The sequence below is a fragment of the Salvelinus fontinalis genome, chromosome 15 (genome assembly GCF_029448725.1).
Source record: "Salvelinus fontinalis isolate EN_2023a chromosome 15, ASM2944872v1, whole genome shotgun sequence".
Lineage (NCBI taxonomy): Eukaryota > Metazoa > Chordata > Actinopteri > Salmoniformes > Salmonidae > Salvelinus > Salvelinus fontinalis.
The window spans coordinates 13,951,839-13,973,662 of record NC_074679.1 but is presented as its reverse complement, the minus strand read 5'-3'; the positions used below and the strand labels follow the sequence as shown (position 1 = coordinate 13,973,662).

Here is a 21,824-nt window from a genome sequence, read left to right as displayed (position 1 = left end):
GTTCACATTACTGGAGCATCACTGATACCACTAGAGACTGTGTTCACATTACTGGAGCATCACTGATACCACTAGAGACCCTGTTCACATTACTGGAGCATCACTGATACCACTAGAGACTGTGTTCACATTACTGGAGCATCACTGATACCACTAGAGACCCTGTTCACATTACTGGAGCATCACTGATACCACTAGAGACTGTGTTCACATTACTGGAGCATCACTGATACCACTAGAGACCCTGTTCACATTACTGGAGCATCACTGATACCACTAGAGACCCTGTTCACATTACTGGAGCATCACTGATACCACTAGAGACTGTGTTCACATTACTGGAGCATCACTGATACCACTAGAGACCCTGTTCACATTACTGGAGCATCACTGATACCACTAGAGACCCTGTTCACATTACTGGAGCATCACTGATACCACTAGAGACTGTGTTCACATTACTGGAGCATCACTGATACCACTAGAGACTGTGTTCACATTACTGGAGCATCACTGATACCACTAGAGACTGTGTTCACATTACTGGAGCATCACTGATACCACTAGAGACCCTGTTCACATTACTGGAGCATCACTGATACCACTAGAGACTGTGTTCACATTACTGGAGCATCACTGATACCACTAGAGACTGTGTTCACATTACTGGAGCATCACTGATACCACTAGAGACTGTGTTCACATTACTGGAGCATCACTGATACCACTAGAGACCCTGTTCACATTACTGGAGCATCACTGATACCACTAGAGACCCTGTTCACATTACTGGAGCATCACTGATACCACTAGAGACTGTGTTCACATTACTGGAGCATCACTGATACCACTAGAGACTGTGTTCACATTACTGGAGCATCACTGATACCACTAGAGACCCTGTTCACATTACTGGAGCATCACTGATACCACTAGAGACTGTGTTCACATTACTGGAGCATCACTGATACCACTAGAGACTGTGTTCACATTACTGGAGCATCACTGATACCACTAGAGACCCTGTTCACATTACTGGAGCATCACTGATACCACTAGAGACCCTGTTCACATTACTGGAGCATCACTGATACCACTAGAGACTGTGTTCACATTACTGGAGCATCACTGATACCACTAGAGACCCTGTTCACATTACTGGCACTTTTCTCAACTTTCTGTTTATAACAACTTGCACATAAGATCCCATTTCATCAAAGACGAGAAAAGAGTCATTCAGTATCGCATCAAAAAAATAAAAAACACTGCATTTCCAATTTGCCTGTGATTCTAATCAGAACTATTTAAAAAAGCTATACAACACTGCTTAATCTTCAGAAAAAAAAAAAATGTTTTTCAGCTGTTGACTGGAACTAGCTCACTCTGGATACCTCAAGATGAAGGATTTGGCTGTTAGCGCCAGGTTCCAGAACCTTCTCCAGGGGGTTTCACAGTGTGAGAGGCCAGGGCTGGCAGATTAACGACTGAGTGACAGGCCCTCCACATAGGGAGACCAGCCTTTTACCCCACAGGAAGGCCACGTCTCAGAGTCCCTACCACCTGTGTGCCCCGTATGAGAGCTAATCAGGACGGATGTACATATGGGCCCGGCACAGGCAGAGCCAGCAGGTGAAGGGACTGAGAGCCAAGGCTGACATCACCAGTGCACCACATGCAAATGTCAGGGTCATTGACATGTTCCTTGACCAGAATGAAACATGCCTGTTGCATATCGTTTTGTTACACTATACATGGTAGAAAAAAGGTTTTAAACCATAACCAACAAAAAAAGGGTTCTAGTTTGGTAACCACCAGTTAGTTATACAAGATGCCTGGCCTCGTGTGTGGCATCAAAGGCTTGCTATTAACTGCTGAAGGGGCCACAGAAACAAGGTAGTTTAATGGAGGATACAGTGGTGAAAGGCAGGCTTTCCAAACCCCACAGACAGCGAGGGAACATTGAGCGAGCAGGCATGTTAAGTGCTAGGAAACCAAAGTAAACATACAACAAAAGATGTCTGGAGTTATAAATTATACATCGACAATGTTATCCTGTCACCCGAGCGAATATGATAAACTGGCGCAGCGAGGGAATGCCTATGTTTCCCCTTTATGATCCACGCTTAGCGAGACAATCCTAATTGAGGTTTGGGGGGGGGGGTTCTAAGAAAGGAATCAAACAACACATGCTACTCCTGTAACTTGGTTTAGGCCTACAGAAGGGAGTTTACTGGTTGTGTGCCCATTTCTGTATCGATAAACGCTGCACATTCACGCTAAAGCCAAGACACGATTGACTCACACCAGTTTCTCCCTCTTCCCTGCCATCTACCAAACCCAGTGCATTGAAGTGTAGGGGCAGGCAAAATGTGTGGACAGAAACCCTGGCAAATCTGGGAATGCATTTCACTGTCTCGGCTCTGCCCTTCTTGAGCCGACGTCAATCACGCATTTGTAGTCCCTGCAAACGTGCAGTGGATTAGCATCTAGCGCAGAGAAAATGCCCTTTTATTGTTACTTGTTTTTTTTAGGGCTGCGGTGGGAGATGGGGGTTCCAGATATCTCAAATCTGCTGCTGGGGAGAAATGGCAGATCCCTCTGAGGAAGCAAGAGAGGGATTGACATGGGAACAACTGTCTCACCTGATGTGATTAACCACTGTTCACAGTTACTTTTGCACCATACTCGAGCAACTACCGTATCCGCAGTCATCGATATTGGCAGATTTGTCGAAAGGGGCCGGTGTAGGCCTCTGGTAAAATGGGAGAGCAATCCATTCCTATTACCCTATTGGTTAGAGTTAATTAATGAGGACGTTTCATACTTCAAATGGACACTTAATGGAAAGCGCTTAATCTCAAGATGCCAAGTGTGGTGCGGTGAGTCTTGGCTAACCGGGGCTAGTGAGCAGGGCACAAGGGTGAGGACATGGGTAGAAGCAGCAGGATGATAACAGGGTCCAGAGGGAGAGGGCATGTCTTTTCCCAGGGTAGCCCCGTCCAGTCACAGCCACGTTTGAAGCTACCGCATTCAGACACAAAGAGACAGAGCCCCAGTGTTCTAAACCAGCGCCCCCAGTGTTCTAAACCAGCGCCCCAGTGTTCTAAACCAGCGCCCCCAGTGTTCTAAACCAGCGCCCCCAGTGTTCTAAACCAGCGCCCCAGTGTTCTAAACCAGCGCCCCAGTGTTCTAAACCAGCGCCCCCAGTGTTCTAAACCAGAGCCCCAGTGTTCTAAACCAGCGCCCCCAGTGTTCTAAACCAGCGCCCCAGTGTTCTAAACCAGCGCCCCAGTGTTCTAAACCAGCGCCCCCAGTGTTCTAAACCAGCGCCCCAGTGTTCTAAACCAGCGCCTCAGTGTTCTAAACCAGCGCCCCAGTGTTCTAAACCAGCGCCCCCAGTGTTCTAAACCAGCGCCCCAGTGTTCTAAACCAGCGCCCCAGTGTTCTAAACCAGCGCCCCCAGTGTTCTAAACCAGCGCCCCAGTGTTCTAAACCAGCGTCCCCAGTGTTCTAAACCAGCGCCCCAGTGTTCTAAACCAGCGTCCCCAGTGTTCTAAACCATCGCCCCAGTGTTCTAAACCAGCGACCAGTGTTCTAAACCAGCGACCAGTGTTCTAAACCAGCGCCCCAGTGTTCTAAACCAGCGACCAGTGTTCTAAACCAGCGTCCCAGTGTTCTAAACCAGCGACCAGTGTTCTAAACCAGCGACCAGTGTTCTAAACCAGCGACCAGTGTTCTAAACCAGCGCCCCAGTGTTCTAAACCAGCGACCAGTGTTCTAAACCAGCGCCCCCAGTGTTCTAAACCAGCGCCCCCAGTGTTCTAAACCAGCGCCCCCAGTGTTCTAAACCAGCGACCAGTGTTCTAAACCAGCGACCCGTGTTCTAAACCAGCGACCAGTGTTCTAAACCAGCGACCAGTGTTCTAAACCAGCGCCCCAGTGTTCTAAACCAGCGCCCCAGTGTTCTAAACCAGCGTCCCCAGTGTTCTAAACCAGCGTCCCCAGTGTTCTAAACCAGCGTCCCCAGTGTTCTAAACCAGCGCCCCCAGTGTTCTAAACCAGCGCCCCAGTGTTCTAAACCAGCGCCCCAGTGTTCTAAACCAGCGCCCCCAGTGTTCTAAACCAGCGCCCCAGTGTTCTAAACCAGCGCCCCAGTGTTCTAAACCAGCGCCCCCAGTGTTCTAAACCAGCGCCCCCAGTGTTCTAAACCAGCGCCCCCAGTGTTCTAAACCAGAGCCCCCAGTGTTCTAAACCAGCGCCCCCAGTGTTCTAAACCAGCGCCCCCAGTGTTCTAAACCAGCGTCCCCAGTGTTCTAAACCAGCGCCCCCAGTGTTCTAAACCAGCGCCCCCAGTGTTCTAAACCAGCGCCCCCAGTGTTCTAAACCAGCGCCCCAGTGTTCTAAACCAGCGCCCCCAGTGGTCTAAACCAGCGCCCCAGTGTTCTAAACCAGCGCCCCCAGTGGTCTAAACCAGCGCCCCAGTGGTCTAAAGCAGCGCCCCCAGTGTTCTAAACCAGCGCCCCCAGTGTTCTAAAGCAGCGCCCCAGTGTTCTAAAGCAGCGCACCAGTGTTCTAAACCAGCACCCCCAGTGTTCTAAACCAGCGCCCCCAGTGTTCTAAAGCAGCGCCCCCAGGGTTCTAAAGCAGCGCCCCAGTGTTCTAAACCAGCGCCCCAGTGTTCTAAACCAGCGCCCCAGCGTTCTAAACCAGCGCCCCAGGGTTCCAAACCAGTGCCCCCAGGGTTCTAAAGCAGCGCCCCCAGGGTTCTAAAGCAGCGCCCCTGTGTTCTAAACCAGCGCCCCAGGGTTCTAAACCAGCGCCCCAGGGTTCTAAACCAGTGCCCCAGCGTTCTAAAGCAGCGCCCTCAGGGTTCTAAAGCAGCGCCCCCAGGGTTCTAAAGCAGCGCCCCCAGGGTTCTAAAGCAGCGCCGCAGGGTTCTAAAGCAGCGCCCCAGGGTTCTAAAGCAGAGCCCAGCAGTAAAATCAAGCAGTAATATTAACATCCATGCAGAAATAAAGCAGGTGGAAGGGAAGAGGGGGATGGATTTGGAGATCTGTAACCCACCAGGTTTAACTGGTTTCTGTGTCTAACCTCCCAGGAGGAGTCGTCAAGAGGTTAATTTCATCCAATCCAAACACTTAATTATGGTATTAAGAGCCGGGTGGAAAGTATGCCAGGTGGATTTGAAAATCTACTCTGTGATAGAGCTTTAAGCCCCGCTTGAGCCAGCTACAGTGTGTCCCTAGATACAAGATGTTTATATCCTTTCTATGTGCACAGACGGAGGAAATGCATCTGGCTGCTTTCATCGGTCAAGCGAATATCGTGTCATCAGCCAGTACTGAGTGGAGGAGAGGGGGGGGGGGGGTTAGAGGCTCGGGGCCTAGGACGCTCCCGTTTCCTCATGATCCCTTTCACCAGGTCCCGAGGCAGTGGTTTGAGCCTGAGTCGGAGTGACACATCTCTGTAAAACTGGAATGAGATGCAGCTGCAGACCGGTTGTTTCGGTGGGTACATTACTGGGCCTCTACCTTTTCATATCATTATAGTTCCTAACAGACAAAAAAGAAAAACGAGACAACCACTAGACAATGCATCCTGCGTTCTGCATGAATGCCAGTTATTTCCTTGCGGGCTAAATCCCATGCAAGGAAGATAATTATTTTTCTTCTCTCCAAAAGACAATACTGCAGTCTTATTTGCAAGTAAGGAGAGTAAACATCATTAATTGGAGAGGCACACATGGATGGAAACAGCCAGATGGTGTTTTGTACTCATTTGTCATACCACGGCTGATAGGAAGGTGCGAACGATTATGCGCTAGAAGGAAGAAGAAGGTGTTTATTGATGGCGGAGAACTGGGCCGTGATCAGCAGTCCACCAGGCCGACCGGTGCCTTGCGTTCCTGGCTCAGCTGCCGGAGGCAAGAACTTGGCGGACGTGGCACGCGACGCCCTGCAGACCACAACGCCTGGCGTGCATTATGGACCATCTGTCTCCAGAACAAGATGCCCCCAATTTTTCCTCGGTGGAAAGAGTGAAGGCTAGATGAGTGAGAGGGAGGTCTCAAAGCTGGCACAGCGGTCTGGAGCTAGTGAGATGACTGGAGCGCGAGATGAACAAAAGTCTCGTACTGAGAGAGAAACTGCAGAAGTGTGTTATCCTTTGAAACAGCAACTTGTATGGTGTCTGAAGATGTATGATAGCAGTTGACAATAAGACAAGATAGTCTGACTAAAATATATCTGTTAAATCTGAGTCCAAGGCATGAAATACTGTATAAGGCTGAAAGACCAACAGAGATAAAAATAAAAAAAGAGAGAAGAGGACAGTGTCCCTGCTGTGAAGCAAATGACGCATCAGTCTGGGGGCTGCTCTGCTCAAGCTGCTAATACAGTCACTTTGTTCCCGGCAAGGACGGGTAAATTCAGGGAGAGACACCGCAAGCTTTGTGGGGGCGCAGTGCATTCTCTTTCTCTCGCTCACCCCCCCCCCCCCACTCTACCCCTCCTTTCCTGGAATTTCATGGTTTTCCGAAAGATTCAGGAGGACAGAGGAGAGAGAGCAGCCGGCTGACTATCTCTTTTAAACTCTGTGCCTCAGAGCAGCGACAGAGTTAAAACAAAACATTACAAAACAATGAAGCTATAACAACGGCGGCAGCTAACTGAGCCCACGCTATGGCTTGAACTTCCCTGAGCTCCCAAGGCGCAACTTCAATGAAAACTCCTAACCCTCTTGTGCTTGATCTCGACGGCCCGAGGACAAGGGTCCTCACAACAAACAGACAAATAAACTAAAACGTAAATAAGGATGCAAATGACTAGATCCCAGACGCTTCTTATTAACCTGAAAGACAAACTGAACAATATGGTGTAATGTGCTAACAAGCGTAGCTTATTTTTATGTAAATAATGTACAAGTATTTACATTAGTGGTTTAGCCTACAGTAGCACTGACGCTTAGGTATCATTAATAGTAGACAGACACACTAGCAAATGGATTTATTTCCAGGAAAAGTATCTGTCGAGTGGTAAGTGTGTCTATAAGGAGCCTGGGAAAAATGGACAACCAAGCCATGACCAGAAGCACTTCAAATAGATGCCGCAGTGGCCCGGGGAGCCAATCAGGATGAATTAGACCATAGTGTTCTGCAGTCAGCGCTGTCAATCACTAACACAGCCGCTTCTGCCACACAACAAACAGTGTCATCTTGACTTCCATCACATCTGCTAACCTCTCTCTCCAGTAAATGCATATCTGCCATACATCTAAACCCGCTAAACACCCTGCCGTCCCCCAACCATCTAAACACCCTGCCGTCCCCCAACCATCTAAACACCCTGCCGTCCCCCAACCATCTAAACACCCTGCTGTCCCCCAACCAGCTAAACACCCTGCCGTCCCCCAACCAGCTAAACACCCTGCCGTCCCCCAACCATCTAAACACCCTGCCGTCCCCCAACCATCTAAACACCCTGCCGTCCCCCAACCATCTAAACACCCTGCCGTCCCCCAACCATCTAAACACCCTGCTGTCCCCCAACCATCTAAACACCCTGCCGTCCCCCAACCATCTAAACACCCTGCTGTCCCCCAACCAGCTAAACACCCTGCCGTCCCCCAACCAGCTAAACACCCTGCCGTCCCCCAACCATCTAAACACCCTGCCGTCCCCCAACCATCTAAACACCCTGCCGTCCCCCAACCATCTAAACACCCTGCCGTCCCCCAACCATCTAAACACCCTGCCGTCCCCCAACCATCTAAACACCCTGCCGTCCCCCAACCATCTAAACACCCTGCCGTCCCCCAACCATCTAAACACCCTGCCGTCCCCCAACCATCTAAACACCCTGCTGTCCCCCAACCATCTAAACACCCTGCCGTCCCCCAACCATCTAAACACCCTGCTGTCCCCCAACCATCTAAACACCCTGCTGTCCCCCAACCATCTAAACACCCTGCTGTCCCCCAACCATCTAAACACCCTGCTGTCCCCGGCAGCGATGGGTATGATGGTGGTGGTGATGGGTGTGATGGCGGTGATGGGTGTGGTGATGGTGATGGTGGTGGCGGTGATGAGTGTGAATGATGATGGGTGATGATGGTGATGGGTATGATGATGATGGTGGTGGGTATGATGATGGTGATGGGTATGATGATGGTGATGGGTATGATGATGGTGATGGGTATGATGATGGCACGGGAAAACAAAGAGGAAACCAATTGGTCAGGTTTTTATCAGATTAGAAAAGCTAATTACCATGGTGGAAGTAATCTGAGAAACAGCCTCTTCTCTCCCTGTGATTCTCTGGAATATTAGACAAACATCGGCTCCTGGATTCAATTACCCAGAAGTCATTTAGATGCATCTCCCTCGGCCACCTTTACTACCGGCGATTAACAGAGCGTGTCGTCAGCGGCACCAAAGAAATCTTGACACCGGTTTTGGCCTATAGCGCAGTTTAAACCCCAACAATCTTCAAAGGCCTAGGGAGCATGTTGACAGGGGCGATAGGCATGCTCACAGTCTGGTTGGCCAATTCCTAACACAACACCATGCTGCCGCTGCCGTCTTACACGTCGACATGAAGGCCCACTGAGAACAATAACAGCAGAAAGATAATGCTAAAATAACCCATTGTAAGATGCTAGATAAAGCTAAAATAACCCATTGTAAGATGCTAGATAACGCTAAAATAACCCACTGTAAGATGCTAGATAACGCTAAAATAACCCACTGTAAGATGCTAGATAACGCTAAAATAACCCACTGTAAGATGCTAGATAACGCTAAAATAACCCACTGTAAGATGCTAGATAACGCTAAAATAACCCACTGTAAGATGCTAGATAACGCTAAAATAACCCACTGTAAGATGCTAGATAACGCTAAAATAACCCACTGTAAGATGCTAGATAACGCTAAAATAACCCACTGTAAGATGCTAGATAAAGCTAAAATAACCCACTGTAAGATGCTAGATAAAGCTAAAATAACCCACTGTAAGATGCTAGATAAAGCTAAAATAACCCACTGTAAGATGCTAGATAACGCTAAAATAACCCACTGTAAGATGCTAGATAAAGCTAAAATAACCCACTGTAAGATGCTAGATAAAGCTAAAATAACCCACTGTAAGATGCTAGATAAAGCTAAAATAACCCACTGTAAGATGCTAGATAACGCTAAAATAACCCACTGTAAGATGCTAGATAACGCTGAAATAACCCACTGTAAGATGCTAGATAACGCTAAAATAACCCACTGTAAGATGCTAGATAACGCTAAAATAACCCACTGTAAGATGCTAGATAACGCTGAAATAACCCACTGTAAGATGCTAGATAACGCTAAAATAACCCACTGTAAGATGCTAGATAACGCTAAAATAACCCACTGTAAGATGCTAGATAACGCTGAAATAACCCACTGTAAGATGCTAGATAACGCTGAAATAACCCACTGTAAGATGCTAGATAACGCTAAAATAACCCACTGTAAGATGCTAGATAACGCTGAAATAACCCACTGTAAGATGCTAGATAACGCTGAAATAACCCACTGTAAGATGCTAGATAACGCTAAAATAACCCACTGTAAGATGCTAGATAACGCTAAAATAACCCACTGTAAGATGCTAGATAACGCTAAAATAACCCACTGTAAGATGCTAGATAACGCTGAAATAACCCACTGTAAGATGCTAGATAACGCTGAAATAACCCACTGTAAGATGCTAGATAACGCTAAAATAACCCACTGTAAGATGCTAGATAAAGCTAAAATAACCCACTGTAAGATGCTAGATAACGCTAAAATAACCCACTGTAAGATGCTAGATAACGCTAAAATAACCCACTGTAAGATGCTAGATAACGCTAAAATAACCCACTGTAAGATGCTAGATAACGCTAAAATAACCCACTGTAAGATGCTAGATAACGCTAAAATAACCCGCTGTAAGATGCTAGATAACGCTAAAATAACCCACTGTAAGATGCTAGATAACGCTAAAATAACCCACTGTAAGATGCTAGATAACGCTAAAATAACCCATTGTAAGTAATAAGAATTTGGTGGGTGCTTATACAGTATGAGTTTTATTTCACGTGTATTAATCTGGCAGATGGCCAGAGTGATGGGCGACAGAGTTACGGTTGGGCATCTGAGCTGACGACTTACGGCAAGGAGAGGGTAGTAATATCGTTACAGGGGCACCATCCATCAATTAAACAAACATATCTAACGGTCAAGTACAGCGAACGGATCAAATTAGGACAATATGTGACAGTTGGCAGCAGTTTAGTGTGACAGTGAATCCCTGCATACTTTTGTAACTACTGTGGCAAATGTGTGTCTATTCATCCTTCCTAGCTTCTCCTTTTCAAGACTAGACCAAGTATCTCATCTAGCTTCTCCTTTTCAAGACTAGACCAAGTATCTCATCTAGCTTCTCCTTTTCAAGACTAGACCAAGTATCTCATCTAGCTTCTCCTTTTCAAGACGAGACCAAGTATCTCATCTAGATTCTCCTTTTCAAGACGAGACCAAGTATCTCATCTAGATTCTCCTTTTCAAGACTAGACCAAGTATTTCATCTAGCGTCTCTTTTTCAAGACTAGACCAAGTATTTCATCTAGCGTCTCCTTTTCAAGACGAGACCAAGTATCTCATCTAGATTCTCCTTTTCAAGACTAGACCAAGTATCTCATCTAGCTTCTCCTTTTCAAGACTAGACCAAGTATCTCATCTAGCTTCTCCTTTTCAAGACTAGACCAAGTATCTCATCTAGCGTCTCCTTTTCAAGACGAGACCAAGTATCTCGATAGGATATATTTCTATATGACAGCACTACACAAACCTTGCTGCATTGTATGTTAATGAAATGGTTTCTATAATAGCTAATACTGACAGAGAGATACACACACATATATATTAGAGGTCGACCTACGGCATGGCCGATTAATTAGGGCCGATTTCAAGGTTTCATAACAATCGGTAATTGTCTTTTTGGACGCTGATTATGGCCGATTATATTGAAATCCATGAGGAGACTGCGTGGCAGGCTGACCACCTGTTACGCGAGTGCAGCATCAGAAGGACCTTGCGGCTGCAAGGAGCCAAGCTAAGTTGCTACTTAGCATTAAACTTATCTTATAAAATACAATCATTCTTCACATAATCACTAGTTAAATACACATGGTTGATGATATTACTAGGTTAACTATCTTGTTCTGCATTGCATATAATCAATGCGGTGCCTGTTAATTTATCATGGAATGATAAATTATGATTTAACAAAAGCACATTCGCGAAAAAAGCACAATCGTTGCACAAATGTACATAACCATAAACATCAATGCCTTTCTTAAAATCAATACACAGAAGTATATATTTTTTTAAACCTGTATATTTAGTTAAAAGAAATGCATGTTAGCAGGCAATATTAACTAGTGAAATTGTCACTTCTCTTGCGTTCTGTGCAAGCAGAGTCAGGGTATAAGCAGCAGTTTGGGCCGCCTGGCTCGTTGCAAACTCTGTGAAGTTTAACAAAGACCGTAATTAATTTGCCAGAATTTTACACAATTATGACATAACATTGAAGGTTGTGCAATGTAACAGCAATATTTAGACTTAGGGTTTCCACCCGTTTGATAAAATATGAAACAGTTCCATATTTCACTGAAAGAATATACGTTTCGTTTTCGAAATGATAGTTTCCGGATTTTACCATATTAAATGACCAAAGGCTCGTACTTCTGTGTGTTTATTATATTATAATTAAGTTCATGATTTGATATTTGATAGAGCAGTCTCGTAAGCATTCAATCAAACAGCACTTTACTGCGTTTGCCAGCAGCTCTTAGCAATGCTTGATGCACAGCTCTGTTATCCTGTTGGGGATGGGGGCGCTGTTTAGACTATTTATGCTAATGTGGCTAATTTTTTAAACGGCTTCCCACAAAATCCTTGATCGTACAATATGCATATTATTATTATTATTGGATAGAAAACAGTCTATAGTTTCTATAGGAGTTGAAATTTTGTCTCTAAGTGGAACAGAGCCCATTCTACAGCAATTTCCCTGACATGGAGTCAGATTTGAGAAATGTTGGGCACTTTTCTGAAGTCAGTTAAAAGGGCACTGTCGTTGCTATGACTATACGGACACTTCTTACGTCTTCCCCTGGATGCCTTTACGTGATGACGATTCCAACGGGCTCGATTGCTCGTTCACAGGCCCTACAAATGAAAAAAACCTTTAGCTAGCAAGTCTTTTCTTGCTGCGTAACGCGCGTGGAAGACACCGACCCTCTCCTGTTCCAAGCGTTAGTTTAGCCTGTTATATTTCTCCGGTCATCTTTTCACTCGTTATAGGAGTTACAAACATCACAAAGTAGTTAATTTAAAGCGTTTTATAGCAATTTATATCCGTTTAGTGCGATTTTGGGACATTTATTTTTGCAACGATGTGAAAAGTTGGACACGCTTTTCAGTTCATCCCGAACGTAGTTGACATTTCCACATGGCAAGAGGACAGCTTTCCACCAAAAGACGATTTCTCCCAAGAAAGGATCCTTTGCCCAAGATACTGATGGAAGAACAGCTCAAGGTAGGACATTTTTATTATGATAAATCGTGTTTCTGTCGAAACATTTTAGTGGCTTAGGACGCCATGTTTTTTGACGTAGCTTCGCTTGGCGCAAACTGTATTGAAAAGTAAGGATAAATTAAAAAATGTAATAACGCAATTGTATTAAGAATTAAATTGTCTATCAATCCCTGTCCACCCTATATTTTTTAGTCACGTTTATGAGTATTTATGTATAAGAGTAGATCACTGTCTAAGTGGCGCAAGGACAAATTCTGACCAGCCGAGTTACATTTCACATTGTCTAACCATGATTTTGGTGGCTAAATATAAACATTTTCGATCAAACTGTATATGCATGTTGTAATGTGATGTTACAGGAGTGTCATCGGAAGAATTCTGAGAAGGTTAGTGAAAAAATTAATATCTTTTGGCGATGTTGACTTTTATCGCTCACTTTGGCTAGAATCAATGCTGGGCTGCTAATTGCTATGTGCTAAGCTAATATAACGATTTATTGTGTTTTCGCTGTAAGACACTTAGAAAATCTGAAATATTGTCTGTATTCACAGGATCTGTGTCTTTCGATTCGTGTATGCTGTGTATTTTTACGAAATGTTTGATGATTAGTAGTTAGGTAAACACGTTGCTCATTGTAATTATTCTAGTCCATTTGTGATGGTGGGTGCAATTGTAAACTATGCCATATACCTGAAATATGCACTTTTTTCTAACAAAACCTATCCCATACCATAAATATGTTATCAGACTGTCATCTAATGAGTTTTTTTGTTGGTTAGGGGCTATAAATATCTTAGTTTAGCCGAATTGGTGATGGCTACTGGTGTTGGTGGACAAATAAAAGATGGTGGATTATGCTAATGTGTTTTTAGGTAATAGATGTACATCTTTACATATTGTGTCTTCCCTGTAAAACATTTTAAAAATCGGAAATGTTGACTGGATTCATAAGATCTGTGTCTTTCATTAGCTGTATTGGACTTTAATGTGTGAAAGTTAAATATTTTAAAAAAATATTTTTTTTGAATTTCGCGGCACTGGTTTTTCAGTGGGGGGGGGGGGGGTGTGCCGCTAGCGCCACGCTGATCCTAGACAGGTTATGACTTCAAGCGTATCAACCCCATGAGATTAGGCTGGCAATACTAAAGTGCCTATTAGAACATCCAATAGTCAAAGGTATATGAAATACAGTCGAAAGGTAATCATTTCTATAATAATGACAACCTAAAACTTCTTATCTGGGAATATTGAAGACTCATGTTAAAAGGAACCACCAGCTTTCATATGTTCTCATGTTCTGAGCAAGGAACTTAAACCTTAGCTTTCTTACATGGCACATACTGCACTTTTACTTTCTTCTCCAACACTGTGTTTTTGCATTATTTAAACCAAATTGAACATGCTTCATTATATATTTGAAACTCAACTGATTTTATTTATGTATTATATTAAGTTCAAATAAAAGTGTTCATTCAGTATTGTTGTAATTGTCAATATTACACACATACACAAAAAATTGTCAGATTAATCGGTATTGGTGTTGAAAAATCATAAAAATCGGTCAACATCATCTATATATATACACACACATATACACGTCAAAAGATTTTATACCTCATTACAGCCTGCCAGCCCAGAGAACTACAACCTCAACACATACCTCATTACAGCCTGCCAGCCCAGAGAACTACAACCTCAACACATACCTCATTACAGCCTGCCAGCCTAGAGAACTACAACCTCAACACATACCTCATTACAGCCTGCCAGCTCAGAGAACTACAACCTCAACACATACCTCATTACAGCCTGCCAGCTCAGAGAACTACAACCTCAACACATACCTCATTACAGCCTGCCAGCCTAGAGAACTACAACCTCAACACATACCTCATTACAGCCTGCCAGCTCAGAGAACTACAACCTCAACACATACCTCATTACAGCCTGCCAGCCCAGAGAACTACAACCTCAACACATACCTCATTACAGCCTGCCAGCCCAGAGAACTACAACCTCAACACATACCTCATTACAGCCTGCCAGCCCAGAGAACTACAACCTCAACACATACCTCATTACAGCCTGCCAGCCCAGAGAACTACAACCTCAACACATACCTCATTACAGCCTGCCAGCCCAGAGAACTACAACCTCAACACATACCTCATTACAGCCTACCAGCCCAGAGAACTACAACCCCAACACATACCTCATTACAGACTGCCAGCCCAGAGAACTACAACCTCAACACATACCTCATTACAGCCTGCCAGCCCAGAGAATTCAAGTCATTTACAACTGTGCCAGACAAAAGATGAATTCTAATGACACACTTCCATTAAATTAAATGCACACTGAAGTCTCGCTATACATCTTTATCAGCCTGAACATGACAAGCTGGCAGCCAGTGGGCCATAATGTTCTAAGCCTGATCCGCAAGAAACGCTTAAAAAAAAAAATATATAAATATATATTTTTTTAAATGCCAATTAATTCTTTACAATGCTTTTGTATCAAACCAACACATTGTGTGGAAGTGCAACCTAATTAGACTGGACTGGATTTGATTGAGGGCCCTGTGTTTACCCTGCCAAAGACCGATATACGTGTTCTCCTCAGCGAATTGAAAATCGGTTTCCCTCTCTGATATCACTTTTGGGTGACACTGATGTTATGATGATCTCCTGCCTGCTATGAGGTAATCACACCAACCCTCATCCGAGTGCCAATGAATCCATTACTCTGTCGCTGGGAACAGGAGGATCAAATAGGCTACCTGGTCCCAATCACATAGGCTACCTGGTCCCAATCACATAGGCTACCTGGTTCCAATCACATAGGCTACCTGGTTCCAATCACATAGACTACCTGGTTCCAATCACATAGACTACCTGGTTCCAATCACATAGACTACCTGGTTCCAATCACATAGACTACCTGGTTCCAATCACATAGGCTACCTGGTTCCAATCACATAGACTACCTGGTTCCAATCACATAGACTACCTGGTTCCAATCACATAGGCTACCTGGTTCCAATCACATAGACTACCTGGTTCCAATCACATAGACTACCTGGTTCCAATCACATAGACTACCTGGTCCCAATCACATAGACTACCTGGTTCCAATCACATAGACTACCTGGTCCCAATCACATAGACTACCTGGTTTCAATCACATAGACTACCTGGTTTCAATCACATAGGCTACCTGGTTCCAATCACATAGGCTACCTGGTTCCAATCACATAGACTACCTGGTTCCAATCACATAGACTACCTGGTTCCAATCACATAGACTACCTGGTCCCAATCACATAGACTACCTGGTCCCAATCACATAGACTACCTGGTTCCAATCACATAGACTACCTGGTCCCAATCACATAGACTACCTAGTTCCAATCACATAGACTACCTGGTTCCAATCACATAGGATACCTGGTTCCAATCACATAGGATACCTGGTTCCAATCACATAGGATACCTGGTTCCAATCACATAGACTACCTGGTTCCAATCACATAGACTACCTGGTTCCAATCACATAGACTACCTGGTCCCAATCACATAGACTACCTGGTTCCAATCACATAGACTACCTGGTCCCAATCACATAGACTACCTGGTCCCAATCACATAGGCTACCTGGTTCCAATCACATAGACTACCTGGTTCCAATCACATAGGCTACCTGGTTCCAATCACATAGACTACCTGGTTCCAATCACATAGACTACCTGGTCCCAATCACATAGACTACCTGGTTCCAATCACATAGACTACCTGGTCCCAATCACATAGACTACCTGGTCCCAATCACATAGGCTACCTGGTTCCAATCACATAGACTACCTGGTTCCAATCACATAGGCTACCTGGTTCCAATCACATAGACTACCTGGTTCCAATCACATAGACTACCTGGTTCCAATCACATAGACTAGGGGTGCCACTGGGGGTTAGTGCAGGTGCTCTGCAGGGTTAGCCAGAGTGCAGCAGGGCTATGCTGGAGGCAGTGTTCAGGGCCTTATTACCCAGTAGACATGACAGGAGAGAGGCCCTGTGGCACACACCAGCAGCATGCTGAGGCGGGTGGCAGTGGGGCTGAGGGAAGAGAGGAGGGGGTGTGAAGAGGGGCTGGATCAGCGGTATAAAGCCACACATGAAAGAGCAGCTCAATCAAACTCCCCCCTCCCGTCATTTCTCGCCTCTCATCTCTCCCTCTACTCCGACTTTGTCGGGAGTTGAAAAGTTCACGGGATCAGGAGCTGCCGCGAGGCGGGAATAGCTGAACCTTTGCCACTTCCCATCAGCACCCTCTCCTTGCAGTCAGTCAAGCTCTCTGGCTCGTGGGGTGGGGGGTGATCTAGAGAAGGGGTGGGACATAAGAGTCACACACCCACAACGCCTGTTTCAATATCAGCCAACACATAAATCAACTAGCAGAGGCTCCCATTTCAATTTCTAAATGCCATCAGAAATCAGTCTTACTTATTTCAGCACAAGGATGTCAGTTTTTGTTATAAGACAAGGCTGAAATAGCTATTGCCTCAAGGCCAAACAGACAACTTTAGTCAGCGTCTCATCCTTCTCCCAAGACAACAACCCCAGCCCAGCCTGATGGGGACCGTAAAGAATTTCCTTGAAAGAGGAAGTTGAAGAAACCGGTGACCTCATTTGTTTCCCCGAGCGATTTAATAAAGACAATTTCACGCTGCCAAATGCAGAGAAGATGCCCTTCATTAAAAAGTGCGTTGCCGGGTAGACATAGCCACAGCTTTAATCCAATTTAGTTTAGCATGATAAAGGGCATTACTTTCCAGCCCGGGCTGCCCACCCACCCACGGTGACAATGACAACACTAGAGAGAGGAGAGCCCCTGGAGGACTTCATGGGGAGATAAACCCCAATGAGCCGCCATTCTGGGAAGCCACACAGGACTATTACAAGTAATAGCGGAAATACTGAAATACTGCACTCAGCCAACAAACTAGGCACAGCAGCTTCACGGCAGCTTCTCAACAGTATTTTTAGCCCTACGTGGAAATGAAAGGAGCTTGTCACTGTGCTGATACGAACTGCCACCAAGCCAGTGAGGGTTGTATAATAGGGAAATTACTTTGGAATTTACTAGAATGGATCATTAACTAAACTTTCCTGTGGTAAAAGGTAGAGGGAAAACCTGCTACTGTCAGTACTACTCTCCTCACTTGACATCACAAGGTGAGCTTACACATGAGAGCATAATGTAAGATATATTTATGAGAAATTCTATTTCTGGGGACACTCAGCTTGACTATAAGCGTGGCTCTTTGCAGCTGATGACTTCAGAGGGGAAGTGAGGGATGAGCTGGGTGTACATGCATGTTTGTTCATCTCCCCCCACCCTGGCTGACAGTGACTCACGCTGCGTCACCCACACAGTCAGCACAGTCACTCGCCGCCATCGCTGCTTCAGCCTCTGGTGTCGTACTCCGTGAGAGAGGTTGAAATTGTCCCTCGCTCAGAAACGGCAACAAAGCGGAAGAGTTGAAGGGTTGAGGATTCATCTCAAAACAAAGGAGAAAGGAGTTGATCTGAAGCTACTCTCTTTGTAGCCATTGGATTGAAGAGATTCAAGTGACGCCAGGCCTCTGGGAGAGAGTGGAACCAAACCTTGCCGGGGGGCCCCGTGTGGTGACGTGATGGACCCGTGATGTCCCCTGAAATAAACCCGATTACAAAACGGGGCTGCTTGGCCTGCAGAGCCTTGGCCCCGTTTCCGCGGGTCAGATACCCACTCCAACTCGCTTCCTGACAGGGGATCCGGAGGTACAGCTGTCCGGCCGGTCTGTTCGCCGCGGGCAACCGGGCTCCTGATGGCCTTCTCCGACATCATGTGAGGAAGTGAAATATGGAGAGAACAGTCTCACAGGATGCATACTGCTGTCTGTTTCTAAAAGTGACACACCCTGTTCCAGTCCTTTATCCAGGAAAACAGAACAAACTGAAATGTCCTTATTGTGATAGCCTACTTGTGTTCATGTTTAAAGCTCCCCCACTAACAGACTAGGGGACTGCTGACCTGGCCATACTCGTATGTATAATCTTATTTGTAAATCGACAGATGATAGATCGGATGATTCTCATGATCGGAAAACACAAAAGTGTTTTAATATGCCTAGATAAAATACAAAATACCCAGAAAAGCTGCAGATTAGGAGCAGTGTGTGTCTGTCTCTTCTTCAAACTGACTAACCCTCGTGGCAGTATTACTCACCGCGGGCACCAAACTGACTAACCCTCATGGCAGTATTACTCACCGCGGGCACCAAACTGACTAACCCTCATGGCAGTACTACTCACCGCGGGCACCAAACTGACTAACCCTCATGGCAGTACTACTCACCGCGGGCACCAAACTGACTAACCCTCATGGCAGTACTACTCACCGCGGGCACCAAACTGACTAACCCTCATGGCAGTACTACTCACCGCGGGCACCAAACTGACTAACCCTCATGGCAGTACTACTCACCGCGGGCACCAAACTGACTAACCCTCATGGCAGTACTACTCACCGCGGGCACCAAACTGACTAACCCTCATGGCAGTACTACTCACCGCGGGCACCAAACTGACTAACCCTCATGGCAGTACTACTCACCGCGGGCACCAAACTGACTAACCCTCATGTCAGTATTACTCACCGCGGGCACCAAACTGACTAAACCTCATGTCAGTATTACTCACCGCGGGCACGAAACTGACTAAACCTCATGTCAGTACTACTCACCGCGGGCACCAAACTGACTAAACCTCATGTCAGTATTACTCACCGCGGGCACGAAACTGACTAAACCTCATGTCAGTACTACTCACCGCGGGCACCAAACTGACTAACCCTCAGTACTACTCACCGCGGGCACCAAACTGACTAACCCTCATGTCAGTACTACTCACCGCGGGCACCAAACTGACGAACCCTCAGTATTACTCACCGCGGGCACCAAACTGACTAACCCTCGTGGCAGTATTACTCACCGCGGGCACCAGGAGCTTCTTGACCTCCTCTAAGGCTCTTTTCATCTTGATCTCGGAGCGCTTCTGTGTGTCCTCCACCGTGATCAGGACGTGCAGTTCCTCGTTCAGATGTTCCCAGTTGGGCTTGCCTCTGTTCTGCTCCTCCTGTGAAAGAAGAGAAGCGAGAGGGAGAGAATAGAGAGAGATTAGAGTGGATGGGGGGCAGCGGTGACAGGCCAAGACCCTTTAGAAATGGAGCTTCAACTTTGAAAGGACATACTGCCTTTATTAGAGCCCCACATCAAAAGGTTGACAGCTATCCCTATAGCAACTAAACATCTGAGGAGAATATGTATGTATATCAGAGGCCTGCAGGCTTTTCAATCTGACTAACCTTCTCAGAGGAGACCTACAGTGCTGTCGACACATTGACATGGTGGGTGGGTGTGTGACAGGACAATTGTGCCCAGGTAACAATGGGCCCCTGAGAGAGCCATTTACCTTACTCTGAAAAGGGGGACGCGAAGCACTTCGAGGTGTTAAGTTGTGAGTGGTGCTCCTTGAAAAGGAAGGACAGGCTTTATTCACAAACTGACGAGCAAGTCGCGTGGAAGCTTAAGAGGGCCATTTCAATCTGAACACAATGCGGCCCGGTGTTGGACTGACGAGACAGCGATGGGGAAATGGATGGAAGAGGTAAATTCATATGAAAGTCTTCACACCCAGGTTTTGAAAACCTCCTCATACCTAACTTAAATAAAATAAATTCACTCAATTCTGACTTGCTCTCTCAATTTACCTGTCTTCTTTTGAGACGTTTGCTGACAGCGCTGCACCGCACAAAGAGCTTTGGGTCACACCGGCATAACAGCTTACCGTTGTGTGGGTGTGAGGTCTCAGCTCACCATTTCCTCTAAGCCTTTGTGACTATGAGCGTTTACTAATACACCGCGCCAAGCCGTCGGTAACCTGCCTCCTCTGCCGAGAGCGGGCTGTTGCCATGATACGGGTCTTTGCCACACTCCGCCGTCTCACACTAACACAGAGAATTAAGTTTGATATTCCTCTCTCGTGTTTACCTCTTCCACAGCGGGAGCAGGGCTTTTAACTGGCAGAAGACAAAATTATTTCACAAATGGGCTGTTTGCTTTTGGCCTATTGATGAGGCATGGTAATGGTGAGTCAACAGTTTGTGGAGGGATGAACAGGGGCTAACTGTCAATTTTAGGTGTGTGTGTGTGTGTGTGTGTGTGTGTGTGTGTGTGTGTGTGTGTGTGTGTGTGTGTGTGTGTGTGTGTGTGTGTGTGTGTGTGTGTGTGTGTGTGTGTGACTACGGGAGAGAGACGAGAGAGAGAGAAGATGGGGAGTGAATGAACACTAAACAGAGAGACATCTCCAGCACTGTGGGGGCTGAGGATTCACAGTCCTGCCTCAAGAAGGGGTAAGGCTAGGAGTGGGGCGGAGCGCCACTTACCCACCGTGGCTGGCAGTGAACAAGGTCACACAGCGTCCTATGAGAGAGAAAGTGACAACATGACAAACAGGGGGAGGAGTGGTGGGACGCAGGGGCCTGGTGCAACCGCAGGGCATGCTGGGAAGGAGGGGGCTGGGAAGGCCTTTGAAGAGAGACCGAATTGTGTTTACTGACATCTGAAACCGGCTGAGAGACATGCCGCCAAGAAATGAACGTTATGAGAACATCTATAAAGGCAATGACTTGCTTGTGTGGCGCACTGAACCTCCCGTTTAAGCTTGAGCTCAATAAATCCTCGACCAAGGTTATGCTCTTAACACGGAAGACACCACACGTCCAGTTTAATTTGACTCATCCCTTCTGGTTTGTTTTATTGGAAGACTAAAGTTCCATAGCCCTCGACAGGAGTAGCTGGTGTGGTCAGCTGGCACTAGGATGAACCTGGGCGAATCGAAAAATACTATTTATAGCAACACGGGGTCGGAATGCATATTTCACCATTAAGCGACTGTTGTAGCCAGCTGTCCCTCTAGCTCGCCCGGTTCCCAAGGGTTCCTGAATAGCGCCTCTTAGCCAACGGGTGATGGACTTAACTTGTTATTGATAGGGGGCAGAATTTTCACTTTTGGATGAAATGCGTGCCCAGAGTAAACTGCCTGCTACTCAGTCCCAGTTGCTAATATAGGCATATTATTAGTAGATTTGGATATAAAACACTCT

The 21,824-nt window shown here is 46.0% G+C and overlaps 1 protein-coding gene across 5 annotated transcripts in view; it reads right to left on the bottom strand.

Annotated features, from left to right (window-relative positions):
• The window catches only part of LOC129811447 (protein quaking-A), a 125,353-nt gene that overhangs the window by 24,386 nt on the left and 79,143 nt on the right, over nt 1-21,824 (bottom strand). For all 5 annotated transcript variants that reach the window (XM_055862748.1, XM_055862751.1, XM_055862750.1 and 2 more), the window contains exon 4: nt 19,652-19,795. In XM_055862748.1, the coding sequence (XP_055718723.1) occupies nt 19,652-19,795 (144 nt within the window). The remainder of the gene's footprint in view (nt 1-19,651; nt 19,796-21,824) is intronic.